Here is a 23288-nt window from a genome sequence, read left to right on the forward strand (position 1 = left end):
CTTTCTTGTTCTTTCTCCAGCTCCTTTAGGTGTAGGGTTAGGTTGTGTACCTGAGACCTTTCTTGTTTCTTGAGAAAGGCTTGTACCACTATATATTTTCCTCTCAGGACTGCCTTTGCTGTGTCCCACAGATTTTGAACCGTTGTGTTTTCATTATCATTTGTTTCCATGATTTTTTCAATTCTTCTTCAATTTCCTGGTTGACCCATTCATTCTTTAGAAGGATGCTGTTTAGTCTCCATGTATTTGGGTTCTTTCCAAATTTCCTCTTGTGATTGAGTTCTAGCTTCAGAGCATTGTGGTCTGAAAATATGCAGGGAATGATCCCAATCTTTTGATACCGGTTGAGACCTGATTTATGACCCAGGATGTGATCTATTCTGGAGAACGTTCCATGTGCACTAGAGAAGAATGTGTATTCTGTTGCTTTGGGATGAAATGTTCTGAATATATCTGTGATGTCCATCTGGTCCAGTGTGTCATTTAAGGCCTTTATTTCCTCGTTGATCTTTTGCTTGGATGATCTGTCCATTTCAGTGAGGGGAGTGTTAAAGTCCCCTACTATTATTGTATGATTGTTGATGTGTTTCTTTTATTTTGTTATTAATTGGTTTATATAGTTGGCTGCTCCCACATTAGGGGCATAGATATTTAAAATTGTTAGATCTTCTTGTTGGACAGATCCTTTGAGTATGATATAGTTTCCTTCCTCATCTCTTATTATAGTCTTTGACTTAAATCTAATTGATCTGATATAAGGATTGTCACCCCTGCTTTCTTCTGATGTCCATTAGCATGGTAAATTGCTTTCCACCCCCTCACTTTAAATCTGGAGGTGCCTTCGGGTCTGAAATGAGTTTCTTGTAGGCAACATATAGATGGGTTTGTTTTTTTTTATCCATTTTGATACCCTGTGTCTTTTGATTGGGGCATTTAACCCATTAAAATTCAGGGTAACTATTGAGAGATATGAATTTAGTGCCATTGTATTGCCTGTAAGGTACCTGTTACTGTATATTGTCTCTGTTCCTTTCTGATCTACTACATTTAGGCTCTCTCTTTGCTTATAGGACCCCTTTCAATATTTCCTGTAGTGCTGTTTGGTGTTTGCAAATTCTTTTAGTTTTTGTTTGTCCTGGGAGCTTTTTATCTCTCCTTCTATTTTCATTGATAGCCTAGCTGGATATAGTATTCTTGGCTGCATGTATTTCTCATTTAGTGCTCTGAATATATCATGCCAGTTCTTTCTGGCCTGCTGGGTCTCTGTGGATAAGTCTGCTGCCAGTCTAATATTTTTACCATGGTATTTTACAGACTTCTTTTCCTGGGCTGCTTTCAGGATTTTCTCTTTGTCACTAAGACTTGTAAATTTTACTATTAGGTGACGGGGTGTGTACCTATTCTTGTTGATTTTGAGGGGGGGTCTCTGCGCCTCCTGGATTTTGAGACTTGTTCCCTTTGCCATATTAGGGAAATTCTTTCCAATATACCTTCTGCTCCTCTCTCTCTTTCTTCTTCTTCTGGAGTCCCAATTATTCTAACATTGTTTTGTCTTATGGTGTCCCTTATCTCTCGAATTCTCCCCTCATCGTCCACGTCCAGTAACTGTTTGTCCCCCTTTTGCTCAGCTTCTTTATTCTCTGTCATTTGGTCTTCTATATCACTAATTCTTTCTTCTGTCTCATTTATCCTAGCAGTGAGAGCCTCCATTTTTTATTGCACCTCATTAATTCCTTTTTAAATTTCAACTTGGTTAGATTTTAGTTCTTTTATTACTCCAGAAAGGGCTTTTATATCTCCCGAGAGGTTTTCTCTAAGATCCTTTTCTAATCCTTTCTATCCTTTCTTCTAATATACTTCCATGCCTTTTTTGAGCCTGGCTAGAACCTTGAGAATCATCATTCTGAACTCTATATCTGACATATTACCAATGTCTGTATTGATTAGGTCCCTAGCCTCCAGTACTGCCTCTTGTTCCTTTTTTTGTGGTGGATTTTTCCGCCTTGTCATTTTGTCCAGAAAGAGTATATGAAGGAGCAAGTAAAATACTAAAAGGGTGGCAAAGACCCCAGGAAAATATGCTTTAACCAAATCAGAAGAGACCCCAAATCGTGGGGGGGGGGAGAAAGGGGATAAAAAGAGGTTCAGAAAAAAATAAAAGAAACAATTAAAAAAAGAAAATGAATAAAGAAAAAATAAAAAATACATATATATTAGATAAACTAGTTAAAAAAGTTAAAAAAGAAAAGGGTAAAATTTAAAAAAATTTAGCAGAAGAAAAAGAAAAAAATTGAAAAAATAAAACCAAACAAACAAAGAAACAAAGCAAATTAAATTAACTGCAAAACTAATGAATCATGGGGGGAAAGCCATGAGTTCAGTGCTTTGCTTTCTCCTCCTCTGGAATTCTGCTGCTCTCATTGGTATTGAACCTGTACTCCTTGGTAGGTGAACTTGGTCCTGGCTGGATTTCTTGTTGCTCTTCTGGGGGAGAGGCCTGTTGTATTGATTCTCAAGTGTCTCCGCCCCAGGCAGAATTTCACCGCCCTTACCAGGGGCCGGGCTGAGTAATCTGCTCGGGTTCGTTTTTGGGATCTTTTGTTCCCGGAGCGCTTTTCGTAGAGTTCCGGAGGATGGGAATGAAAATGGCGGCCTTCCAGTCTCCGGCCCAGAGGAGCCGAGAGCTCAGGGTCCTGCTCCTCAGTGTGCCCTCAGAGAATAGCGCCCTTTCACTCCCGTCTCCCTGGCCTCTGGCTGTGCTCCGAGTTCACCGAGCTTGCGACCAGTTCAAGGTAACCCCAAGCTGAGAGCTCACTCCTCGGCTCTGTCTCTGTAGCCGGCTTCCCCATTCTAGTACCTATAAGCTCTGCAACACTCAGACACCCCCAATCCTTCTGTGACCCTGCAGGACCTGGGGCCACACTGACCCCGCGTGGGCTTCACCCCAGTTTAGCCTCTGGAGTGATGTCATTCAGCGGAACAGACTTTTAAAAGTCCTGATTTTGTGCTCCATCCTTCCGCCACTTGCTGGGAGCCGGTCCCGCCTGCTGCGGTCTATCTTCCCGTTGCTTTGGATTCACTTCTCCGCCAGTCCTACCTTTTAGAAAGTGGTTGATTTTCTGTTTCTAGAATTGCTGTTCTTCTTCTCTTCGATCTCCCATTGGATTTGTAGGTGTTTGCAATGTTTAGATAAGCTATCTAGCTGATCTCCTGCTACCTGATGTAGCCTCAGCCTGCTACTTCTCCGCCATCTTGACTCTTCCCCAGAGAGAGATATTTTTCAAGAGAAAAACTTCATATTACTTTTTGGGGAGAAGCAGTTTATAAAAGGTCTTTCCCTCTTATCCCTCCTGGGATAAAAACAGACCACTGGGTCCTTTGAGTCCCATAAGGCTGCTAATTCCACCCCGGATACACTGAGGCCTGCTTCTCCTTCCCTCCCTACCTCCCTTTCTTCCAGGTCATCCAGCCAGGTGGGCCAGCATGGTCCTGCTGCTGGTCCTGGGCTGCTCCTTAGCCCTCAAGTCCTGGCATAGCTGATGGGGCACTGCCATAGAGCCAATTTCCTTGCTGGTTTGGGTCACTGACCCTTCTGATAATCAGACCTCTCCAGAAAAATGTACACACCCTTAACATCCAGTTTTCTTTTTCATGAAGTTTTAGGGGTTTGGGAATCCAGGTCAAGAAAGGAGTTTGTAATCTTTGTTTTTTGCCAGGGATCCTTCTGGCAATGTGATAAAACCATGGACCCTTCCTCAGAATGATGATTTTTTTGGTACATAGCATGGGTAAAAAAAAGTATTTTAAGAGAAATGAGTTATACTGAAATAGTTATCCAAATTTTAAAACTTTTTTTGGTACAGAACTGGCATAGCTGATGGGGCACTGCCATAGAGCCAATTTCCTTGCTGGTTTGGGTCACTGACCCTTCTGATAATCAGACCTCTCCAGAAAAATGTACACACCCTTAACATCCAGTTTTCTTTTTCATGAAGTTTTAGGGGTTTGGGAATCCAGGTCAAGAAAGGAGTTTGTAATCTTTGTTTTTTGCCAGGGATCCTTCTGGCAGTGTGATAAAACCATGGACCCTTCCTCAGAATGATGATTTTTTTGGTACATAGCATGGGTAAAAAAAAAAGTATTTTAAGAGAAATGAGTTATACTGAAATAGTTATCCAAATTTTAAAACTTTTTTTGGTACAGAAATATCTATACGCTTTTATATAAATGCATCAAATAATAAGATCAAATTCTGAGTCTAATAACTACCATAATTTTGAGGTCCTGATGCGTATAAAAGATATTTTTTCATATCTGCCACACTGGGCTGTGGAATGAAAATGTCTGCAATTTCCATGGATGACAGGTGTTGCTAGTCCTACTGGGGTCAGCTGCCTCCATTAATCCCTGAAAATACGCTTAATTACAGTTAGAGGTTGGTGAAAATAAAGGCTAATTTCCCCTCTGTCCGAGTTCCCAGATCTTAGGTTACGAACCCCTAAGACTATAGAGATTCTCTACATGGTGTTGGGCATGGCCCAGGGAGCTGCCCCAGCCTGGGAGATGGGTCCCTAGGTGTCTTCTAGTTTGGGATAAAGGCAACATTTTTCTCTCACTTTGAGAAAAATATGAAGCATACTTTAATTGAGTTTGCCTTCTGCCTTAACCTCATCTCCAGGGATGTTCACCTACATGGCGGGGCCCTGCTGGGCAGCCTGTGTCCCTGGCAAGGCACAGAGGCTCATTTTCCTTCTCCTCCTTCCACGGGCTTATTGAATGGTGCTGAAAAATGCATGCCTGTGCCAAAAATGCTAAGTATAAGCTTTTGGGGGGTGGGTGTAGAAGTGTTTCACAGCACTTGAAAATATGAAACTTCACTGTAGTCTTGCCTTTATGACTAGTTGAGCTATTGTTGAGGAACACTGGGGGAAAAGCAAAACTTTCTCATTGGGATGCTAGAGCTCAGGCCTTCATGAGGATGAAAAGTTCAAGTTCTAGACAAAAGAAAACACTTTTCCTGATGGATGGTAGGGGAGATGACAAAATTCCAAGGAAAGGCACTCTCAAAGCAGCTTCCTTGGCAGGGATGTCCTGAAACTCGGCCTGATGGTTATTTGGAGGGACATCATGACCTGATTTTCATCAGGAAAATGGTCTGTGAAAGACGCTTACAGAATAACATCTGCTTACCAATTTTGCTTCTTGTTTCATTTATACTTTCTCCGAGGGCCTTCGCTTCAGAAAATCTGCAGGGAGAAAAAAAAAAAAATTGCCGATTTCTGTTCATCCCAAATTATGCATTAAAAATAATAGATTTCTGGGAACTCTCTAAAATAATTTAAAACTTTATGGAAAGAGATAAAAGAAAATATAAATAAATGACATACATATAGTGGGCTTAAAATAGAGCTAAAATTTGTATTAATTACTGGTATTGTGAATTTTTACTTTTTTATCCAGCACAGAATTATGACTTACAATTTTGAGTGTTTTATGATGCAAGGGTACTGGAATAAAGCACTGTAAGATGTTTGTGCCCTGCTCTTCTCTATTAATCACATTATCGAGAGCTGTTAGTTATAGTCGAGAATACATGCTTACTGTAACTTAAATAACATTTTTTTCTGATTATTAATTAATAGGTCGGAGGCTGGCCAATTATGGCTGGTTGTGAAACACATCCAGTCCTCCACCTACTTCTGTAAATAAAATCGTATTGAACCAGAGCCACCACAATTCATTTAGATATTGTCTATGGCTGCTTTCAGGTAGCACTGGCAGAGCTGAGTAGTTGTGACAAAGACTGTATGGCCTGTGAAGCTGAAAATATTTACTATATGACCCTTGACAGAAGGATGCTGACTCCTGTTGCATATGATGTTAAATCACATTTTGAAAATATGAAAACAAAACAAAAAAAGATCCCCAATAACCCTGCCCCAGAAATCCGCTCATTTTGAGCTCCAACCAGTCTTTTTTCTACTCACTTTTTATAGAGTTAAGATCATACCATCCCCATGATTTTGTGCTTTGGTTATTTTTTACATAACAGTACTAATCCCTCTGCACATCATTAGAAACTTGTCCATTATCTTTTTAAAAATTTTTATTTATTTTTTTGATTCCAGTGTTCCAGAATTCATTGTTTATGCACCACACCCAGTGCTCCATGCAATCCGTGCCCTCCATAATACCCACCACCAGGTTCACCCAACCTCCCACCCCCTGCCCCTCCCGAACCCTCAGATTGTTTTTCAGAGTCCACCATCTCTAATGGTTCATCTCCATGTCCATTATCTTTGATGGCTGTCTATAGTCTGCTGGATGGTTGTGCTGATGTTTACTCAATGACTTCTACATATTTGCCAACAAATATGTATGAGATGCCTGCTGAGAGCCCAACATTGCGCTGGCAAAGTGGCCTAGGATCTGGTCTATGTGAGAAACATGCGGTCTGGTTTCCTATACATGGGGGACCCTTAAGAAAGAAAGGGAAAGAAGGCTTTCCCTTCTCCTCTCTGCCATGGAATTTAAAGGGCAACTGAAAGGCTATGAAACAAATCCATAATAAATGGCTACAGTAAATCATTGCGCCACCGTGGCTAACCCTGGCTAAGCCACTAGGGTATGACTGGGGAGGGGCCTTTCCATGAGTGGAGCGTAGTCAGGAAAGCTTCATGACAAGGTAGGATTGACCCAGCTTTCATGGATGTATAGGACATATTAGAAAACTCTACCCACCATCATGCTTCATTAACTATAGACACTGAGTCAATTTGATTTTTTTTTTTAAAGATTTTACTTATTTATTTGACAGAGAGAAATCACAAGTAGACGGAGAGGCAGGCAGAGAGAGAGAGGGAAGCAGGCTCCCTGCTGAGCAGAGAGCCCGATGCGGGACTCGATCCCAGGACCCTGAGATCATGACCTGAGCCGAAGGCAGCCGCTCAACCCACTGAGCCACCCAGGCGCCTGAGTCAATTTGATTTTAATGATCTCTTCTCTCTGCATTCCCTACCCACCTCCCAAATCTTTCTGGATCCCATAAATCCCAGGTATCATGTTGTTTCATCTGTTAAGTTCTTTAGTGGTGTAGGATTTTGTTAGAGGAAGTAGGAAGAGGAGGGCATTCCAGGCAGGGGAACAACGTGGGCAGAGGCCAGAGTGCCGCGACGGCCCTCTGCTTGATGAGGGAGAAGTGTGAATTATGTCACTGCTATTTTCCGAGTCTGGCTGCTTGGCTTGTGACTGCAGATGGGAAGTTTCCAAGGAAGGGGACTAAATTTCCTCTCAGTTTAGGCTTCTTGGGTCTCCACCCCAGTTCCCTCATTAGGATGTTCAGGCTTGTGACAGATTTATGGATGTGCTCTCTTCAGCTAGGGCCTGTCCCCTTTGGGAGAGAAATGCAGGAACATTTGATGCCACTCAGACTGAATTCGGTTCAGCAGACATTCTCATAAGTCCCTGTGCTGGGCTCTGTGGGCTCAAGCTGGCCTTTACCTGCCAGACAGGCAGCATCTGAGCTGTGGGCCAGGCCACTCAGAAGACGGGGCTATTTTCATCCTGTAAGTTCTGCCAAGCGTGGGGGACTCTAACTGTCAGATTGTTGGCTCTGTCCATCCCCAGAACCTAGGACTCCACAGGGCTTGATAATCCTTCCCTGTTTGGTGAAAGACTCCTCGTAGTGCCTGCTCCCATAGTGTCCACTCACCCATTTGGATTTTCGAGAATCAGGAAGATATAAGAACAAGGTTGCAGAGCTGCTGAAATTCATGTCAATTCTGGAGGAAACCAGAGTAGAGAAAGAAAAGGGGAGATACTGAGGCAGTCCAGGCTGTCTCCACAGTGACTCTTCAGAGAAGCCCTGACAGAGGGCCTGGGCTGGAGTCCCCCAAGCCTTGGTGGTGCCCACATTTATCCTGGAGGGAGCTGCTTTGTGCTGAGGTGAACCTGCTCCAAAGAGCTGCCGTGCTAGGGCTGGCAGACCCAGTGGGGAAGCCATGAGCTGTTCCAGTCTCTCCCCTGCAGCTCAGCGCTCAGCTAAAATGGACTTGCCCACTGAAGAGGTGTGCGCTGAGGGCCGTGCCGTCCACATGTGACCATTTTCCCTTCACTCTGCACTTGTCACTGCTCCAGGCCACCCCACCCACATGTGTTCCTGATCTCCAGTTGTCAAGACAAACTCTTCCCTGAGAAAGCCCAGCCCTGAGGAGAAGAAGAGGAGAGTGCAGGGGAGGCAGAAGAGATGAGAAAGAAGGTGACCCCCATTTCTGCCACATTCTTCCTTGCCCACCTGCATCTCCGTACCTGCCCAGCCCACATCGCCCTCAGCCCCCCTGCTTCCCCTCTCTCAGGCCCCAGACTGAGTTCTGATCATTAGGAAAGGGAGACTCCTGACTCCTTCCTGACCTGAGAGAGGCACATTCCCTTAATGAAGTGGCTCAGGAAGCTAGTCTGGGTCGCTGGTGCTTGGACCTGTGCTGACTTTCTCCAGGATGCATGGTTCCTCTGGAGGACAGCCTCAGCTGCTGCTCATGGGGAGGAGGCTAGGTCTATGTCAGGGAGGCTGTACCTTGGGCAGGGCCAGGAACAAGGCTCTGTGACTCAACCCAGGCGCTCCTGAGGGTCTCTTCCTGGCACCAAGGCACTCCTATCTGGGAGTCATTGGCTCCACGGCTCATTTCGGGAAGGCAGCTTTGCTGAGGGGGTATTTCCAGCATGGGGTCTGGCAGGCGGCTCTGTGAACTGCTCAGAAATCTCCACCTCGGGGCAAGGCCTGGGCTTGGAAGGGAGAAGGAATGCAGTCCTCTGGCTGCTCTTTCACAAGCCTGGCTTCCCGTGACACTGAGCCGTCACTGATCCCACAGCAGTCATGGTGCGCCCAGGGCCGTGCCGGATACTGTCCGCAGAGTGCAAACCCTTCTCTTTCTTGGCTTCCACGTCACATCAGCCCTCTCTCGCCCTGGTTGCTCCTTTTATCTCCTCTTTCTGCAGCTGTTCCTTAGACGCTGCGAATCAGGTGTGGGCAGGGTTTTGTCGTGACCCTCTCCCCGTGTGACCTCTTCTCCCCAGACACCCCATCACACCAGTGCCTTCACTTGTCATCCCCACAGACAGCTCCCAGATCTCCCTCCTGGTCCTGGTTTATTTCTTGACAAACACACGTGAGGAAATGATTGTCCCCCAACCCCCACCCCGCTTCCGAAAATCCCTCTCCTTCCTCTTACTTTTTCTCATCTCACCGTCCAGGATGGGCACTCACCCACGTGCTCCTGCCCCTCCCTCCACTGCCCTCCTCACTCAACGCATCCTTCTCCTGTCCTCCCCTCTGTCCTCGTCCTCTGTATCTCTCACAGCATTCCACCTGGTTTCATTCCTCCTCTCATTGCCTCAGAGAAGAAACAGTTCCCTCACCCCATTACGTCCAAGGGACAAGGACTTCAGTGACTCCCTGCATTCATGCTATCTGCCTTCAGGCCAATTCCCACACTTTAGCTGGTGTGAGCCGCCTTCTTCTTCTTCTTTTTTAAAAAGATTTTATTTATTTATTTGGACAGATCACAAGGAGGCAGAGAGGCGGGCAGAGGGAGAGAGGGAAGCAGGCTCCCTGCTGAGCAGAGAGCTGGATGCAGGGCTTGATCCCAGGACCCTGGGATCATGACCTGAGCCGAAGGAAGAGGCTTTACCTCACTGAGCCACCCAGGTGCTTGGTGTGAGCATTCTTAAATGCATACCTGATCTTATTAGTCTCCTGCTTAAAACTCTTCAAGGGCTCCCCAGGGACCACAGGACAAAATCCAAATTCCTTAACAAGGCTAAGTAAACTCTTCACAGTCTGGCTGGTGTGGACTTTGCCAGAATCTTCTCTAACACCCCCACCCCCAGCCTTTCTAGGCTGGCCCAAATGGTCTCAGTTCCATCAAGTGTCACACTGGTTCACCTGAGGGCTGTTCCCTTTGCATGGGATATCTAGCTGATTTTGACCTAACCCTGCCGGTGCAGCAGAGATGTCTCTTTCTCTGTAGGGCTGTGCAGATCTGCAGCCTCATGTGTTCCAGAGAACTCTGAACTTCTGTCATCACGGGCAAACCATTGGGAATTGCCTGCTGACGTGCTTTGTCTCCTTTCTCAGTATTGTAAGCGCCTCGAGGAGAGTGACCACAGCTGTTTAATTCACACTTCTCTCCCTGGAGTTTAGACCCGGGGCACGTACTACGTGAGCATACTATACCTATCTGTAGCATGCAAGTGGCAGTGTGTGAGGGAGCACGTCACACAGGCACGGTGTGCAATGTAGACAGCACTCCCTGCGGTGCAGAGACTTGGACTTGAATGTCCAGATAAATCCGAGAGCCCTTGTTTGTAAGATTAATATGAGATGGCTCTCGGGGGTGGGTTGATGTGGGAAGTACATGCATACAGATGTCCTTTGTACCTAGATCATGACCACTGCCTGGCAGTGTAGGGACCTGCTTGGTGATGAACTGTGATGTGGGATTGCGTGTTAGAAGCAGCAACCACAGACAGGAATGATGAGTATCATCTTCTCAGCAAACCAGGGGTCAGAGGAAAGATCCTTGCAAGTCTGTGGTTAAGGACACCTAGGATAGTTGCTGAGTTTCTCAATCTTCAGGGGGAATAAAAGGGATGGGGGTTGAGGTCAAATGTCATATGACTTTCAAGACCAGCAGTTCCTGGGAGAATTCCATCCTGCTCTTGGTGTGTGTCAGGCAGAGATATGTCCCCACTGGGGGAGTAGCTGAGGAAGCAAGACACCTGGCTCTGCCCCAGGGCAGTTAGAACCACAGGCAGTTTGCTGGGGACCAGGGGCAGCAGCCGCTTTAACCTATAGGCTAAGACGAGGAGCTGGTGTTCATAAGCCACTCAGTCTCTAAGAGCTTTTGCAGTCTATTCCCTGTCACGTCATCTGGGAAGGTTTAGTTAGGCCAGTGGGGCAAATATGTCATCGGAGGGTAAGGGGTTTCCTCTTAACACCTTTCCTAGTCTTCTTGTCTAGAGCAATTAACTTAATATGTTGATTATTTACAGAGTGAACATGCAATACTGTTCCCTATCAGAGAGGAAGAGTAGGCCTGCATCTATGCATTTCCTTCCTCTGTAGACCCATCCCTGACATGGCACCTTAGCTCTCTCTGTTGTATTGCCGTGAAGATCCACCTTTCATTGCCCTTAGCCTTTTCCTTCATACCAATACTTCTTCTCTATTCCATCTTGTTTCCCATCAAGATGGCTGCCCCCTCCTGTGTCTTGTTGAGCTGATCCTTTTCTGAGTCTCGAGAAGTCTGCCATTGCATTCTATTGCTTCTAGGAAGTAGGTCTTGAGCAGTCTGCTTGGCTGCTAAGACTTCCCAAAGCCAATTTCAAAGTATCATTCTCGAGCCAAAGAAGTATTGTTGAGTACTGTTTTTGTGGCCAGCACTGTGTTTAAAAACTATGGGGAGGCTGGGAAGATTCTAATCTAATCTCAGCTCTCAGAGTCCATAATTCTAGTTCAGGAGACAAGGTGTAAATACAAAAAACAAATGGAAAAATAATAAAAGTTAAAATTGGAGTCTAATAGGAACCAGGGAACTCCTATTTGTCATGGATGTTATTTCCAGATGGTGCCACGAGATTGCTCTCCAGCCTCGGTCCGGTTTTCCTGTTGGTTTTAGATTGCTGTTGTATTCTGTGTCTGAAGGATCCAGTGGAGTGAAGAGGCGCTTTTCTGGGTTGAGTTCACACTATCATTGCCTTTGTTTGCAATTGCAGTTAATCTCCCTATTTATCTCTTCTTTTGTTATTTAATGGAAGTCTGTGACAGAGGGACTCAGTTTGTATCAAAGACCTGCCACAGAAGAAGGTTAGCTGCGTGGTGCCTGGGCACTGGTCTTTGCCAACCATGGGATCTCCAGCCTCTCTTCATATTACCATGTACTACAAGGATGAGTCTTCCCTGAAAAATGTGATTTTGAATTGTAGTTGTCTTCCATGAAAAAATCCAGCTTAAGAATTGGCTCACATGCTCTAGTTCAGCAAAGGGTAAACATTCCATTAATGTGCCAGTGTCTTGTTTTTCTTGTCACAGACAGGCAGCACGAACTCCCCCAGACTGGGGACTAGGGCTAGGAGATCCTAGAAATTGCCTGGGAGGACAGCAAAGGGTCCAGGTAAGATGGGGAAGAAAATCTTTCCATCCAGTAACATGGGTGTGTACATGTGAGCCACTGATGGACCCCTCCTGCAGCTCCAAGTCAATCCTTGCACTCTGGGGGAACTGAGCGATCACAAGGGATCCAGGGCCACCAATGGTTCCTTCATTTGGGCTTAGAAGCCCCTTGCCATGGGCTAAAGAGGCTGAGCTGACCTCAGGCTCTTGTGTGGGTGCAATGAGTCCCTTTGCCAACACAATGTCCCAACATTGGAAACCTGGATGGTAGAGTGATGTGATGTGAAAAGTTGGGAATGAATGGCAGGCCAGGAGGCTGGGGTCTCATTGCTGGGGGCTAGCAGAGGGTGAGACTTTCTCTGAGGAAGTCTCCTGGGAACAGAGTGAGGAAACGCATTTAGCACCATCCTGACTAAAATCTTGTGGAGCATGTCTGCATTCCTAGGACCGGCCAGCCCTCCTGCAGATGGGGTGCGTGGTGCTTCCCATCACCAGGGAGACCAGCAACAGATGCTTGGAGGGGATAAGGGTTATGGAAGACTGCTTCCTGAAGTAAGGGCGGTGTGGAAGTTGCCCCCATCGGCACCTGTGGGACCCTACTCTGATGTCTGCGGTAAGAGCGGGGCTTTAGCTATTTCTTTTCACAGAAAAACATTTTCTTTTAGTCTTCTGCCTCAAGCAGCTATGAGCATGTAATACTTAGTAACTGAATACTCTCCACGATTGCAAACAAAAGCTCCAATCCTGAGAAGGGAGTAGACCCTGGGTTACACCCCTTCGGTACCAAATATTCCTTTAATGATTGTTATTACAATAACATTAAACAGATGTAGACATTTTTTAAAAATGTGGGCTTGGTCTTCCTGATGTTTGATTTAAAAAGACTGATTAATTGCTGGGAAAAACCCTTTCAAAGCTTTGTGTGAGTTTCATTAATTCCTTTGCTCTATGGCCACAAGCAAGATGGGACCACCAGTGTTACCAGCTCATCCTATCTGATTGGATATGTTTCAGCCTAAAAGCACATTTGTCACAGGGTTGTCAGAACCTTACTAGAGTTAAGTGAGCTCTGTATTAAGAGGCTTTGAAAGACCACATCTTCAGCCCTGCCATCCCAACCCACCCTCCTGCTGGAAACAAACCTGAACTCTAGTATAAACGAGAACCAGGAAACATACCAATTCCAGAATAATTCCTCGGGTGCCTGGGTGGCTCAGTCAGTTAAGCATCTGTCTTTGGCTCAGATCATGATTCCGGGGTCCCAGAATCGAGCCCCATGTCAGGCTCCCTGCTCAGTGGGGAGTCTACATTTCTCCTCTCCCTCTGCCCCCATCCCCTGCTCATGTTCTCTCTCTCTCTCTCTCTCAAATAAATAAACTCTTAAAAAATAGAATTCTTTCTAAGCTTGTGTTTCTTAAACTCAAGTGTACAAAAGAATCTCTTGGAAACTGGTTTTGTCTGTAGAGATTGGGGATCCTGCCTCAGAAGTTCTGGAGCTCCAGGACTCTGGACACTGTTCAGCTGGTGGTTTTCAAACCTGCTTTCATGTTGAAATCTTTAGACAAATGGATGCTTAGCTCCTACCTAATTAAATTAGAGTATCTGAGGGATGAGACCCAGTGTTGGGAGCTTTTACAAGCTCCATGGGTCATTTTCCTATAAAGCCAGATTTGTCAGGCACTGATGTAAGCTCTGAAGCCCCGGCGAAGTACAAGGCTGAGGGCCCCATATTGGATGAGGCAGCTAGTGTGACATGCTCATCTTCAGACAGACAGGTGATCTGCTCCAACACATCCAACTGCCTATCCCAGAAAATCATGGCTTACTGTGGATATGTGTTAGAAGGTTTGTGAAACCCCAGGGTTCATTCGCTAAAAGTTGTGTGGGTGAGCATATAGCCATTTTTCCAGAGGGAGTGTCCTCAGCTTTCACTAGAGGTACTTTATTTTCTCCCCCAGCCCTTGTTTTATTCATTTATTCATTCCCACCACCCCGTCCTGCTCTCATTCTGCTCCCTCACACAGGTAACCATTCTTATGGTTAAAGCATGTGACAGTCTATCTTTACCTTTGGCTCTTCTGTTTGTTTTGGGTGCGTCTATTTATAATCTCCATGAATTGTGCATTCTTAGTGCCGTCTGTGCTGGTGTGTGTACATTCCTCATTGCTCCTGACTTCATGGGCAGCTTCCCCAAGATTTTATCTCATTGCTTCCCCGGGGATGGACACCCAGGCTTCGGGCTCTCCTCAGCCACAAACTGAGCTGCTGAGAACATCCTCGCGTATGTCCCTTTCGGAGCCCACAGGAGAGCTTCCGGGGAGACAGACCGGGAAGCAGAAGCACTGGGCCGCGGGGGCCGCGTGTACTTGCATGGACTAAGGGGGCCGCACAGTGCTCTGGACAGGCTGCTCCTGGCTACACCCCTCCCACCATTGCTGGATTCCTAAAGTGATCTGAGACCCCCCGTTCACAAGGCACCAAAGTGAGAAAGCCAGTGGTTAACCATCAAGCTGGGCCCTCTGTACTGCTTGCCCTTTTCTTTTTTCAGCTCTACCTTCTTTCCTGTTCCCTAGGACATCTGTATGAAACCTCTGCCACCACATCTGCCACTACCCTCATGACTCTTATTCCACTTCAACTTCCACAGAGAAAATAGAGGCCATCTTTAACTACCTCCCTTCGCTTCCAAGGGCATCAACAGCAATCCTGTCTTGCCTCGTTTTTCTCTCCAGGCTCACCTCACTGGGATCTTTGAGGCCTTCCCCTCCCCAGACCTTCTTCCTGAGGCCTTGCGGCATCAGTCCTTCTCCTGGTCTGTCCATCTGTCTGCCTCTCTCTCCACAGGCTTGCTTCTGTGGCCTGTAATGTTCACCACTTCTCTCCCGTTCTGAAACAAACCTCTCTTCTCCTTAGGCCTCCCCCTTCCCTCCTTCGAATGTTTGTCGTCTATCACAGACTTTTTTTTTTTTTAAGATTTTATTTATTTATTTGACAGAGAGAGATCACAAGTAGACAGAGAGGCAGGCAGAGAGAGAGAGAGAGAGAGGAGGAAGCAGGCTCCCTGCCGAGCAGAGAGCCCGATGCGGGACTCGACCCCAGGACCCTGAGATCATGACCTGAGCCGAAGGCAGTGGCTTAACCCACTGAGCCAGCCAGGCACCCTATCACAGACTTTCTGAACACATGTTCACGTGTGCTCCATTTGCTCAGCTCCTTTTCAAGTGCTCCCTCAGTCCCAGCCCTCCGACTCATGGTCCATGGTCGCCTGTTTGCTTGGTGCACTGGGTCCAGCCTCCCTTGCTTCTTTCTTTCTAGTGTTGGACACCACTCACAGCATGCTTCTTGGAGCCACTCCCCTCTTGGTTTTCAGTTCAACATGTTCTCCTGGGTCTCCTTTGCTTCTCTCTCTGTTTCTCAGCCTTCCTCTGCTCCTTAGAACTCCCTGGATCTCCCTCGCTTCTCTCTCAGCCTCCCTCACAGCCTCCTCTCCCTCCCTGCCCTTTAGAGCTTTTCCCCTGTTTCTACCCTCTAGACCCCTGCATCTCTACCTGTTTTCCTGAGCTTGGCCACTCCTTAGGCTTCCTTAAAGCACTGATAAGCATATGACTCCCAAACCTGGATCTCATTTTAATTCAATGCATTGGTTTTGAAAATTTTCAAATGTTTGTGTGCTAAGATCCAGAATCACGTGTGACTCAGTTTAAGAGTTCACAGGCTAGAACATTCTCTCTGAACTCTGGACCCAGGCACCTGGCCGTCTTTCTGTCTGCCACAGTCTGCAGCTATGCATCTAAACTGCATATGAGCTGAAACGAATTATGTTACCCTGAAGTTTTTTCTAAAGGTTCCCGAGGCCAGCTTGACAGTATGTCAGCAGACGCTGCTGCCCGCTCTGCTTCCGGCTGGAGAACGCACCAGAGGCCTCTGGGTCACAGGCTGGGCACACGTTTACTCCCTTTGAGTAGGAAGCACAGGGCTGCAGCAGCTGGAGGGTCCAGAGTTCTGAGATGATAATTCGGTCTACAGACTTTTTTCCTTTGCCTTTGGAACAGTATGACATGGACAAAGTCACAGGCAGATAGGAATTAGTGTAACAGGGGAGAACTGGAGACAAAGTTGGTGCTGTCAGTGACAGATCCCGCCCTGATGTTGCATACCCCAGCGGTACAGGGATGAAGAGGTTCCCATGTAGAAAAAGTCCTGCCGGGCTGGACACAGTTCACTGTGAAGCTAAATACACGTCAGGCCTTTCTTTTAGAAGTTAGGTTAAGCAAGTTAGGGACAACGGAATAGCAAGTTTCCTTGAGACTGGCCCAGCTATGCTTCAGGGGACCAGCGGCCCTGTGAGCCAGCCTTACCTCTGCTTCAAAATCTGCTTGTTATCTTCGATGGTAATGCTGTCAGCGTGGTCCCTCTTGAAGATTTCAAAAGCCTCTTGTCGTCCCAAGGACATTTCTTCTCTCATCCCTGTTTGGAGACATGGGGAAATGGCTTCAGTCATGGCATCAGGATTCCATTAATTTCACTGTCATTTTAGGTGGACCACAAAGCCAGCCCTGGCTCCAAGAGGCTCACAGCAGAGAGGCTCCTGACCAGACAGGTGGCCCTGGGCTCTTCCAGCTGGCCACTGACCCAGCAAGGAGGCCCTTCCAGTGACAACCTGCACCCTGCAGGGCTGTGCCTGTGCAGGCATGTGACTTGTGGGGGGTGGAGTTTGGAATGTTTGGTCGGAGGAAATGAGAACCAGAGCGCCAGGCCCTGGATTGCCGAGAACATCTGCAAATGCACTTTCTGCCATCATTCGGTACCACGGCTCTCCCCATTTTCCTGCTATGCCCTGTTTTGGTTTTCTGTTCAATTTCATGCTGGATTTCCAGGCATTTAGTTAAAAGTGGTACAGTCCAGACTGAAAGATACAGAATCTAGAAAACTCTACTCTTAGTCTCCATATAACGACTCATCCTTGTCTCCTGTGTCTAGAGAGGGGCCTTGGTGCTTACTCTGAGGATAGGTTTTCCATAGAAAGATCCATGAGCAGGTTGTGATGGCGGTTCCTAGGTCATGTCTAACTCCAACATTCTGGGTTGCTATCCTTGCTACTGGGCCCTGCTCAGGGGCCAAATTCTGAAATCCAGAGTCAGGACAGCCAGGGATGGTGTAGTGAACAGGTGGCATTTCTGCACCGTAGACCTCTTTCTCCCAGCCTCCCAGAGCAAGGGTCAATGCAGGTGCATGCCTGGGATCCCTAAGTGACAACTGAATACATAGCTGGATTTTGGGTGAATCTATAGACTTTTTTTTTTAATGCCTCTTTTAAAAGTTTTGGTTCCTTTTCCCCATGTTTTCATCCAGTTAATTCTACTTATCTTTGAAGCCCTGGCTGAGTGTCACCAACCCCGAGAAGCTTTCCCTGAGGCCCAGGCAGCATGAATCCTCCCTCCATTATGTACCTATCAATGCATCTGTAACACGTACAGCCCAGTAGACACTGTCACTTCACATGACAATCCTTTCTGGTGACAGGCATATTTCTAGGAGGTAGAGATTACATCTTTGTGAATCCCTAGTGTCTTGTTCAATGTCTAGCATTTAGAAGGTGCTCAACAGATGTGTGTTAAATGAATCAGGTCAGGAATGAACCAGGAGTGAAAATGAGCCTTGCTCTAATTGCTACATGAACATGATCCAGGGTGAGAGGGGTTTGCTGTGAGGCCCCAGGTTCCGGAGACCCATTCATATGGGCCGCATACCACATCTCCTCCTGCCTGGAAAAAACCCGTGGAGTCTCATCACCAGGCCTCGGGGTAAGGAACTGGACCAGCCCATCTGACACCAATTTAATGATTACCGTTGATAAAAATAGCACCATGAAGAATGTCTGAATGGTGAGGCACACAAGACGCCCCACCCTTTTCCAATCAGAAGCAAATGGGCACGTCTTGGCTTTGTCTCCACATCTGCCCTGCACACTCCAGAACCGGGTTGGCCTGGGAACGGGTTTGGGGGGGCTTGGAAAGATGAGCTCTACTGTACAAGACGCATTAACCAAGGGGCACTTTTCATCCAGCAAAGCCCACAGGGAGCCGAGGGACTCACGCCATACCTCTCCCTGCCCCTGATCTGTGCCTAGTTCTGACAATGTGTGCTTTTCACCGCTAATGAAACAGCAACAGGGGGTAGAGGGAGCAAATCTCTCTGGAATGGAGTGGGGGTTGAGGAGAGCGCCATGGAGACCACAGGAGAGCCTGCCTGGGGGATCCCCCAAATTGCTTCCCACAGAGGAGGTGATGAGAAGGCAGCAGCAGGGGTGAGGGGCGGGGAGAGGGTTGTTTGAAAAGCTGCAGTGAAGGAGATGGGTTCATGGCCTTTTCTCTCCCAGGCTCTGCTTTCTTTCAGAGCTGAGAGTCCAAAATCGACAGCTGGGAGGAATGGCCATGCCGAGATTTCTCAGCGCCCATGGCACTGTTATAGCAGCCGGTCCTGGAAGAACTTAGAACCAACTGAAAACCCTGTTGCATCTTCCTTGAAGTGGAGAGGGGGCCTGGGTAGTAGGAACAGAAAGGACGTGGGGTGCACAGGAGAGAGAAGCTCAGGAAGGTAATTTGCTCTCACTTTCCAGAGGATCTTGAAAGTCTTGCTAAAAAATGTGGGGCCAGCGCCGCATCACAGTATGTGGGTGCCACCAATTTTCCAAGACTTAAAAGTCAGTGAAGTACATGTTACGAGAAAGAAAGTTACACTGGAAGCACTTCATACTTTTGATTTAAGAGGTCCCTGGGGTCCTGCAGTGCTGTGGGCTTATTGTCAGGAACATGGGATCAGCTTTCCTGCAGTGACGATGGAGTATTCTGGAATTGGAGTTCTCTGATGGTGTTGAGCTCAGGTGAGTGGTCGTTAATGTGAGGGCTCTAATTCTGGCAGGTTGTGTTCCCCATTTCTGCTCAGGGAGGCCAAGCAGTGGTGGCTGTGATGCCCAGCTTCTGAAGGCCGAGAGGCAAGCAATGTAGGGCCTGGAAGCCTACTAAACAGTTGTTTTCCCCTCTCAGGATTTAGAAAACAGCTTTCTTATATGGCAAGCTCTGGCCTCCAAGTACACAATGTCCCCATTAGAAGGAGTAAGAGCAGTTGGAGCACTAGAGTGACTAAAAGCTAATGAGATAATCATCTATTTATTTATTCTCTCCACCAATATTTATTTCTCTTAGGCACTGCGGTTGGCATGTGACCGAGCTATAAACTTGAACAAGAAGATTAAAGCTTTGATCCTTGCCCTTCAAGAATTGAAAGTCTAGTGAAGGAGAAAGAAATGTGAATAGTTACCACAAAAGCTGCTATTTGCTGTAAGGCACGCATGTGTCCAGCGCCAGGAAATAAAGAGGAGGAGGGTCAGCCCTGTCGGGGAGACTGGGAAGGATTCCGAGGGACAAGCAGCATTTGCCAGGTAGAGCAGGAGTGGAAGAAGATCCCCGATGAAGGGGGAAGGGTAGGATGGAGCAAAAGGGCAACTTGATTCAAATGCACGGTTCTGCCACAGAACAGGAATGGTCTTTGGGGAGAATAAAATGAATTTCTTATGTACTTTACACTAGTCACCGTGTTAAGTGTTTCCTTACCTACTGTATCAGTTAAACTTCTCCGTGATCCCTGGTCAGATACCATTTTACAGAGGAAGGAACTGAAGCTCAGTTAAAGAAATGTTATAAAGGGGTCACAACAGCCTGGCGTTTTAGAGGAAGTCAGTTCTGCTCTCAGATCCACCTCTCCAGGGAGTCTGACTGAGAGAGAATGCAAGTGGTAGGCCTCAAAGTGCCCTGCTAGGGGTGGATCTGCCCATGCCCATGGGATTTCACTCTCATTACTGTCTATCTTGTCCCAAACCCTGAATGTTCTTTACATTATCACAGAAAAAACAGAAGCACAAATTTTGTTTTACTATTTCTATTATTATTTCTAGAATGTGTGCACTCCATGGGGCAGTGATTTTTGTGAGTTTTATTTGCTGCAGTATTTCTAGTACCTGGATGGTACCTGGCTTATAGGAGGAGCTCAAATTCTTTGGAATGAATAAATGAATGTCTTATGTGCTTAATGTTCTTCCTTCTAGCATAGCATACTGTAACATGACAGGGTTAGTGCTCACATGGCTCTTCCTCCCTCAGCCACCCATCCCTGGGTGGGTGCATCTCCTGTATAGTGTGATTTTAGAAATTCACACACACACACATGCACACACACACACACACAAGAAAATCAACACCATCTTTTCCCACTACATGTTATTATGCTTCATAGCCCGCCCTTAGAGATTCCAGCTCCAAGGAAGCTTTTATAAAAATGCAAATACTCTTGAAGGCATCACTGTCTTGGAGCTAGCAAAGACAAACTCCACAATCTGTTGACAATTAGCTAACAGGTTCTGCAAAGACAAGACATAAGATGGTGTTTCAGGCTGGTGCCAAAATGGGGGAAAATCTGAGCCTGAAAGGGAAGGTACGATGGCAAAGACAAATTGTGCCTTCTCCCCAACTTTGTTTAGTCTGTTAGACTCGGCTGCTCATCAAAGCGGAGGACCTTAGGGGTTCCTGCTTGCCGTGACCATTTCTAGTTCGTGGTTGTTTCCTTTTAGTGAATTTCAGTCGTAGGTCACAGTGTCGAATCCCAGAAAACATGGATGACTCAGAGGAGCCTGCTGGCTTGCTGAGGCACAGGACTGTTTAAGACCCAGAGGAGAGCACATAAAATATTACAGGCCAGGATAAAATTTCAAACGAAACAAAGCAAAAACCAAAAGACAAACAAACAAACCAAAAACCCTAAAGAAGGAGAGGAGTTTCTCCATCTCAGTCCCCAAAACGCAACATTGCAATTCTAGGTTGTGAGCTAGATGGAAAACACTTCTAAATCCTAAAGATGTAGCCTCTTCTGGATTTTGATAATTCTTATGAACAGCACTTTGGTAGAAATGGGAGACAACAAGGCACTCACAAAATCAGCCTTGACATGTAGCTTCTGATACTGTTAGGCATACAAAATTCTTCGGTTCTTGTCCCTCACCCATTTCTATAATGCGCGCGCTCTCTCTCTCTTTTGCCATCCTGAAATTTGGCCCTTTGTTTTGCTGGAGAATATGCATCGGTCCCTTTAGAAGCTCTCCCCGCCCCCAACACAGGGTCCCATGGAAACCAAATGAAAAGGAAAAACATCGGAAGTGGAGAGTTTATGCTCCTGCCTTTGGGCCTGCTGTCTGATTTCCTTTAGTCTGGAGCACAAGGGCCAGAGCTCATTTTCCTGGCTGCCCCAAACAACCTACTGCTGCTTAAGCTATTGCTTAAAAATTGACAAAGGTAAAATGATGGAGAGTTGTGTTATTCATGCTGAAAAATGGATTTCCTGGTCAGAGCCAAAAATCTGTTTTCCTTGGGAATGACGTCCCTTCATGTGGTGCCTCAGTTCCCTCTGACTGAAGAAGGAAGGGGAGAAAAGAACACCCACAGGGAATAAAGAAAAGTGAGCCATGGGGTGGGATTCTGACAGGAATGGGGGCGTGGATCACACTGGTGGGGACTAAAAGTAAGAGAAGGCTCAGAGCTGGGTAGAAGGCATTCAAGGCTGAGACAGGGAGGAAACTGGATGTGGGGCATGATTACACGACTTATGGCTTGGTAGCAGAAGTTTTTGAAACCACAGGTGAGGGAGTGGCTTTGATATAGTGACATGAAGAATTCCTACAATATGTAGGACATGGAAGTGCAAACAGAAATGAGAAGCAACAGGCAAGGATAGAATGTGGTTTTGTACAGTATGTGATACAAAATCTCTAGGCACTGAAATTTCTCAGCAAATGTTGACTTAGGTGAAATATACAAAAGTATCCTCCTAGGACACCTGGGTGGCTTAGTGCGTTGGGGCCTCTGCCTTCGGCTTGGGTCATGATCTCAGGGTCCTGGGATCAAGCCCTGCATCGGGCTCTCTGATCTGAGGGGAGCCTGCCTCCTCCTCTCTCTCTCTGCCTGCCTCTCTGCCTACTTGTCTGTCAAATAAATAAATACAATCTTAAAAAAAAAGTATTCTCCTATAAATAATTTTAAGAGAATTCCATCCTTTGGTGTATAGAGAATTTAGAATGAATGGATCAGTAGGAGGGAGAGGAAGGAGGAATTTAAATGAGAGGAAGGGATAAATCTATCAAAGCAGCATGAAACATAAAACGTCAGGAGGGAAATGAAGGAAAGCTCAGTGGTCCAGCACTCTTGGGAACGGTGTCTGGAATAAAGATGTCCCAAGAGCCATCGAACGGAAATGATGGCTACAGCCAGAAACTCTGCGGCGAAGGACAAGTCAGCAGCTTCTAGCATGAAAAGCAATGTGTCCACTGCTGCTGGACTGAAAACACGCATGAGATGGGGAGGTGCTAAAAGATCTTATAAAGAGAAATGGCCCATTTTCCAGAAAGATTCAGAGGGACATTCGAGACACTTTACCTTCCTCCCCTCACTGTGGAGCGGATGCTGCATTTAGGAAGGAGGAGGTTTCTGGAAGTTACGTGAAAGACCTGTATGGTGCATAGGTAGGCACTGCCTTCCCACGTTCCTTCCTCACACTGACGGAAGGCATTGTCAGGCAGCCTAAGTCACTTGTCTCCTTTCACGCATGGCTCCCAGATTATCATAAAATCAAATGACAACTGTTATTAACTTTTCTCATTCCTATGTTTCTGGGGAAAAATAACAGCCCAGTTCTACCACCTCTGGGGCTGACATGCAGGGGATTTTCCCCAGGGAGCAGCATCATGCCCCAAGTACTGGAGTTACTGAGAGGGGCTGTCTGGGAGCATATGCCAAGGAGCCCTCTGTCCATGTTTCCCTGCCACCAGAGGGAAGCCTATGGAGGCCACCATAGGAAGCAGTGTCATGTGCCATGGGTCTGTTTACTTTAAGGACCAGCTCAGCTACAATTTGAGGGGGCGCTGGGCGGGTGCAGCAGGGTATGGAATCTGAGGACGAGGGGAAGACAAAACCACTTAGCCGCGGCCAAAGTGACTGCAGATGTGAAGACCAAGAGTAGATCTTTTGGGGTGACCAAGGAAGCTTGCCCAACCTACTTCCTGCTTTTCAGTGAC

The 23288-nt window shown here is 46.6% G+C and overlaps 1 protein-coding gene across 4 annotated transcripts in view; it reads right to left on the bottom strand.

Annotated features, from left to right (window-relative positions):
- The window catches only part of KIF6 (kinesin family member 6), a 472725-nt gene that overhangs the window by 88943 nt on the left and 360494 nt on the right, over nucleotides 1-23288 (bottom strand). For all 4 annotated transcript variants that reach the window (XM_044250472.1, XM_044250466.1, XM_044250478.1 and 1 more), the window contains 2 exons: nucleotides 16528-16636; nucleotides 5191-5246 (listed from right to left, as the gene is read on the bottom strand). In XM_044250472.1, coding sequence (XP_044106407.1) covers nucleotides 5191-5246; nucleotides 16528-16636 — 165 coding nt within the window. The remainder of the gene's footprint in view (nucleotides 1-5190; nucleotides 5247-16527; nucleotides 16637-23288) is intronic.

Source organism: Neovison vison, chromosome 1 (genome assembly GCF_020171115.1).
Source record: "Neovison vison isolate M4711 chromosome 1, ASM_NN_V1, whole genome shotgun sequence".
Lineage (NCBI taxonomy): Eukaryota > Metazoa > Chordata > Mammalia > Carnivora > Mustelidae > Neogale > Neogale vison.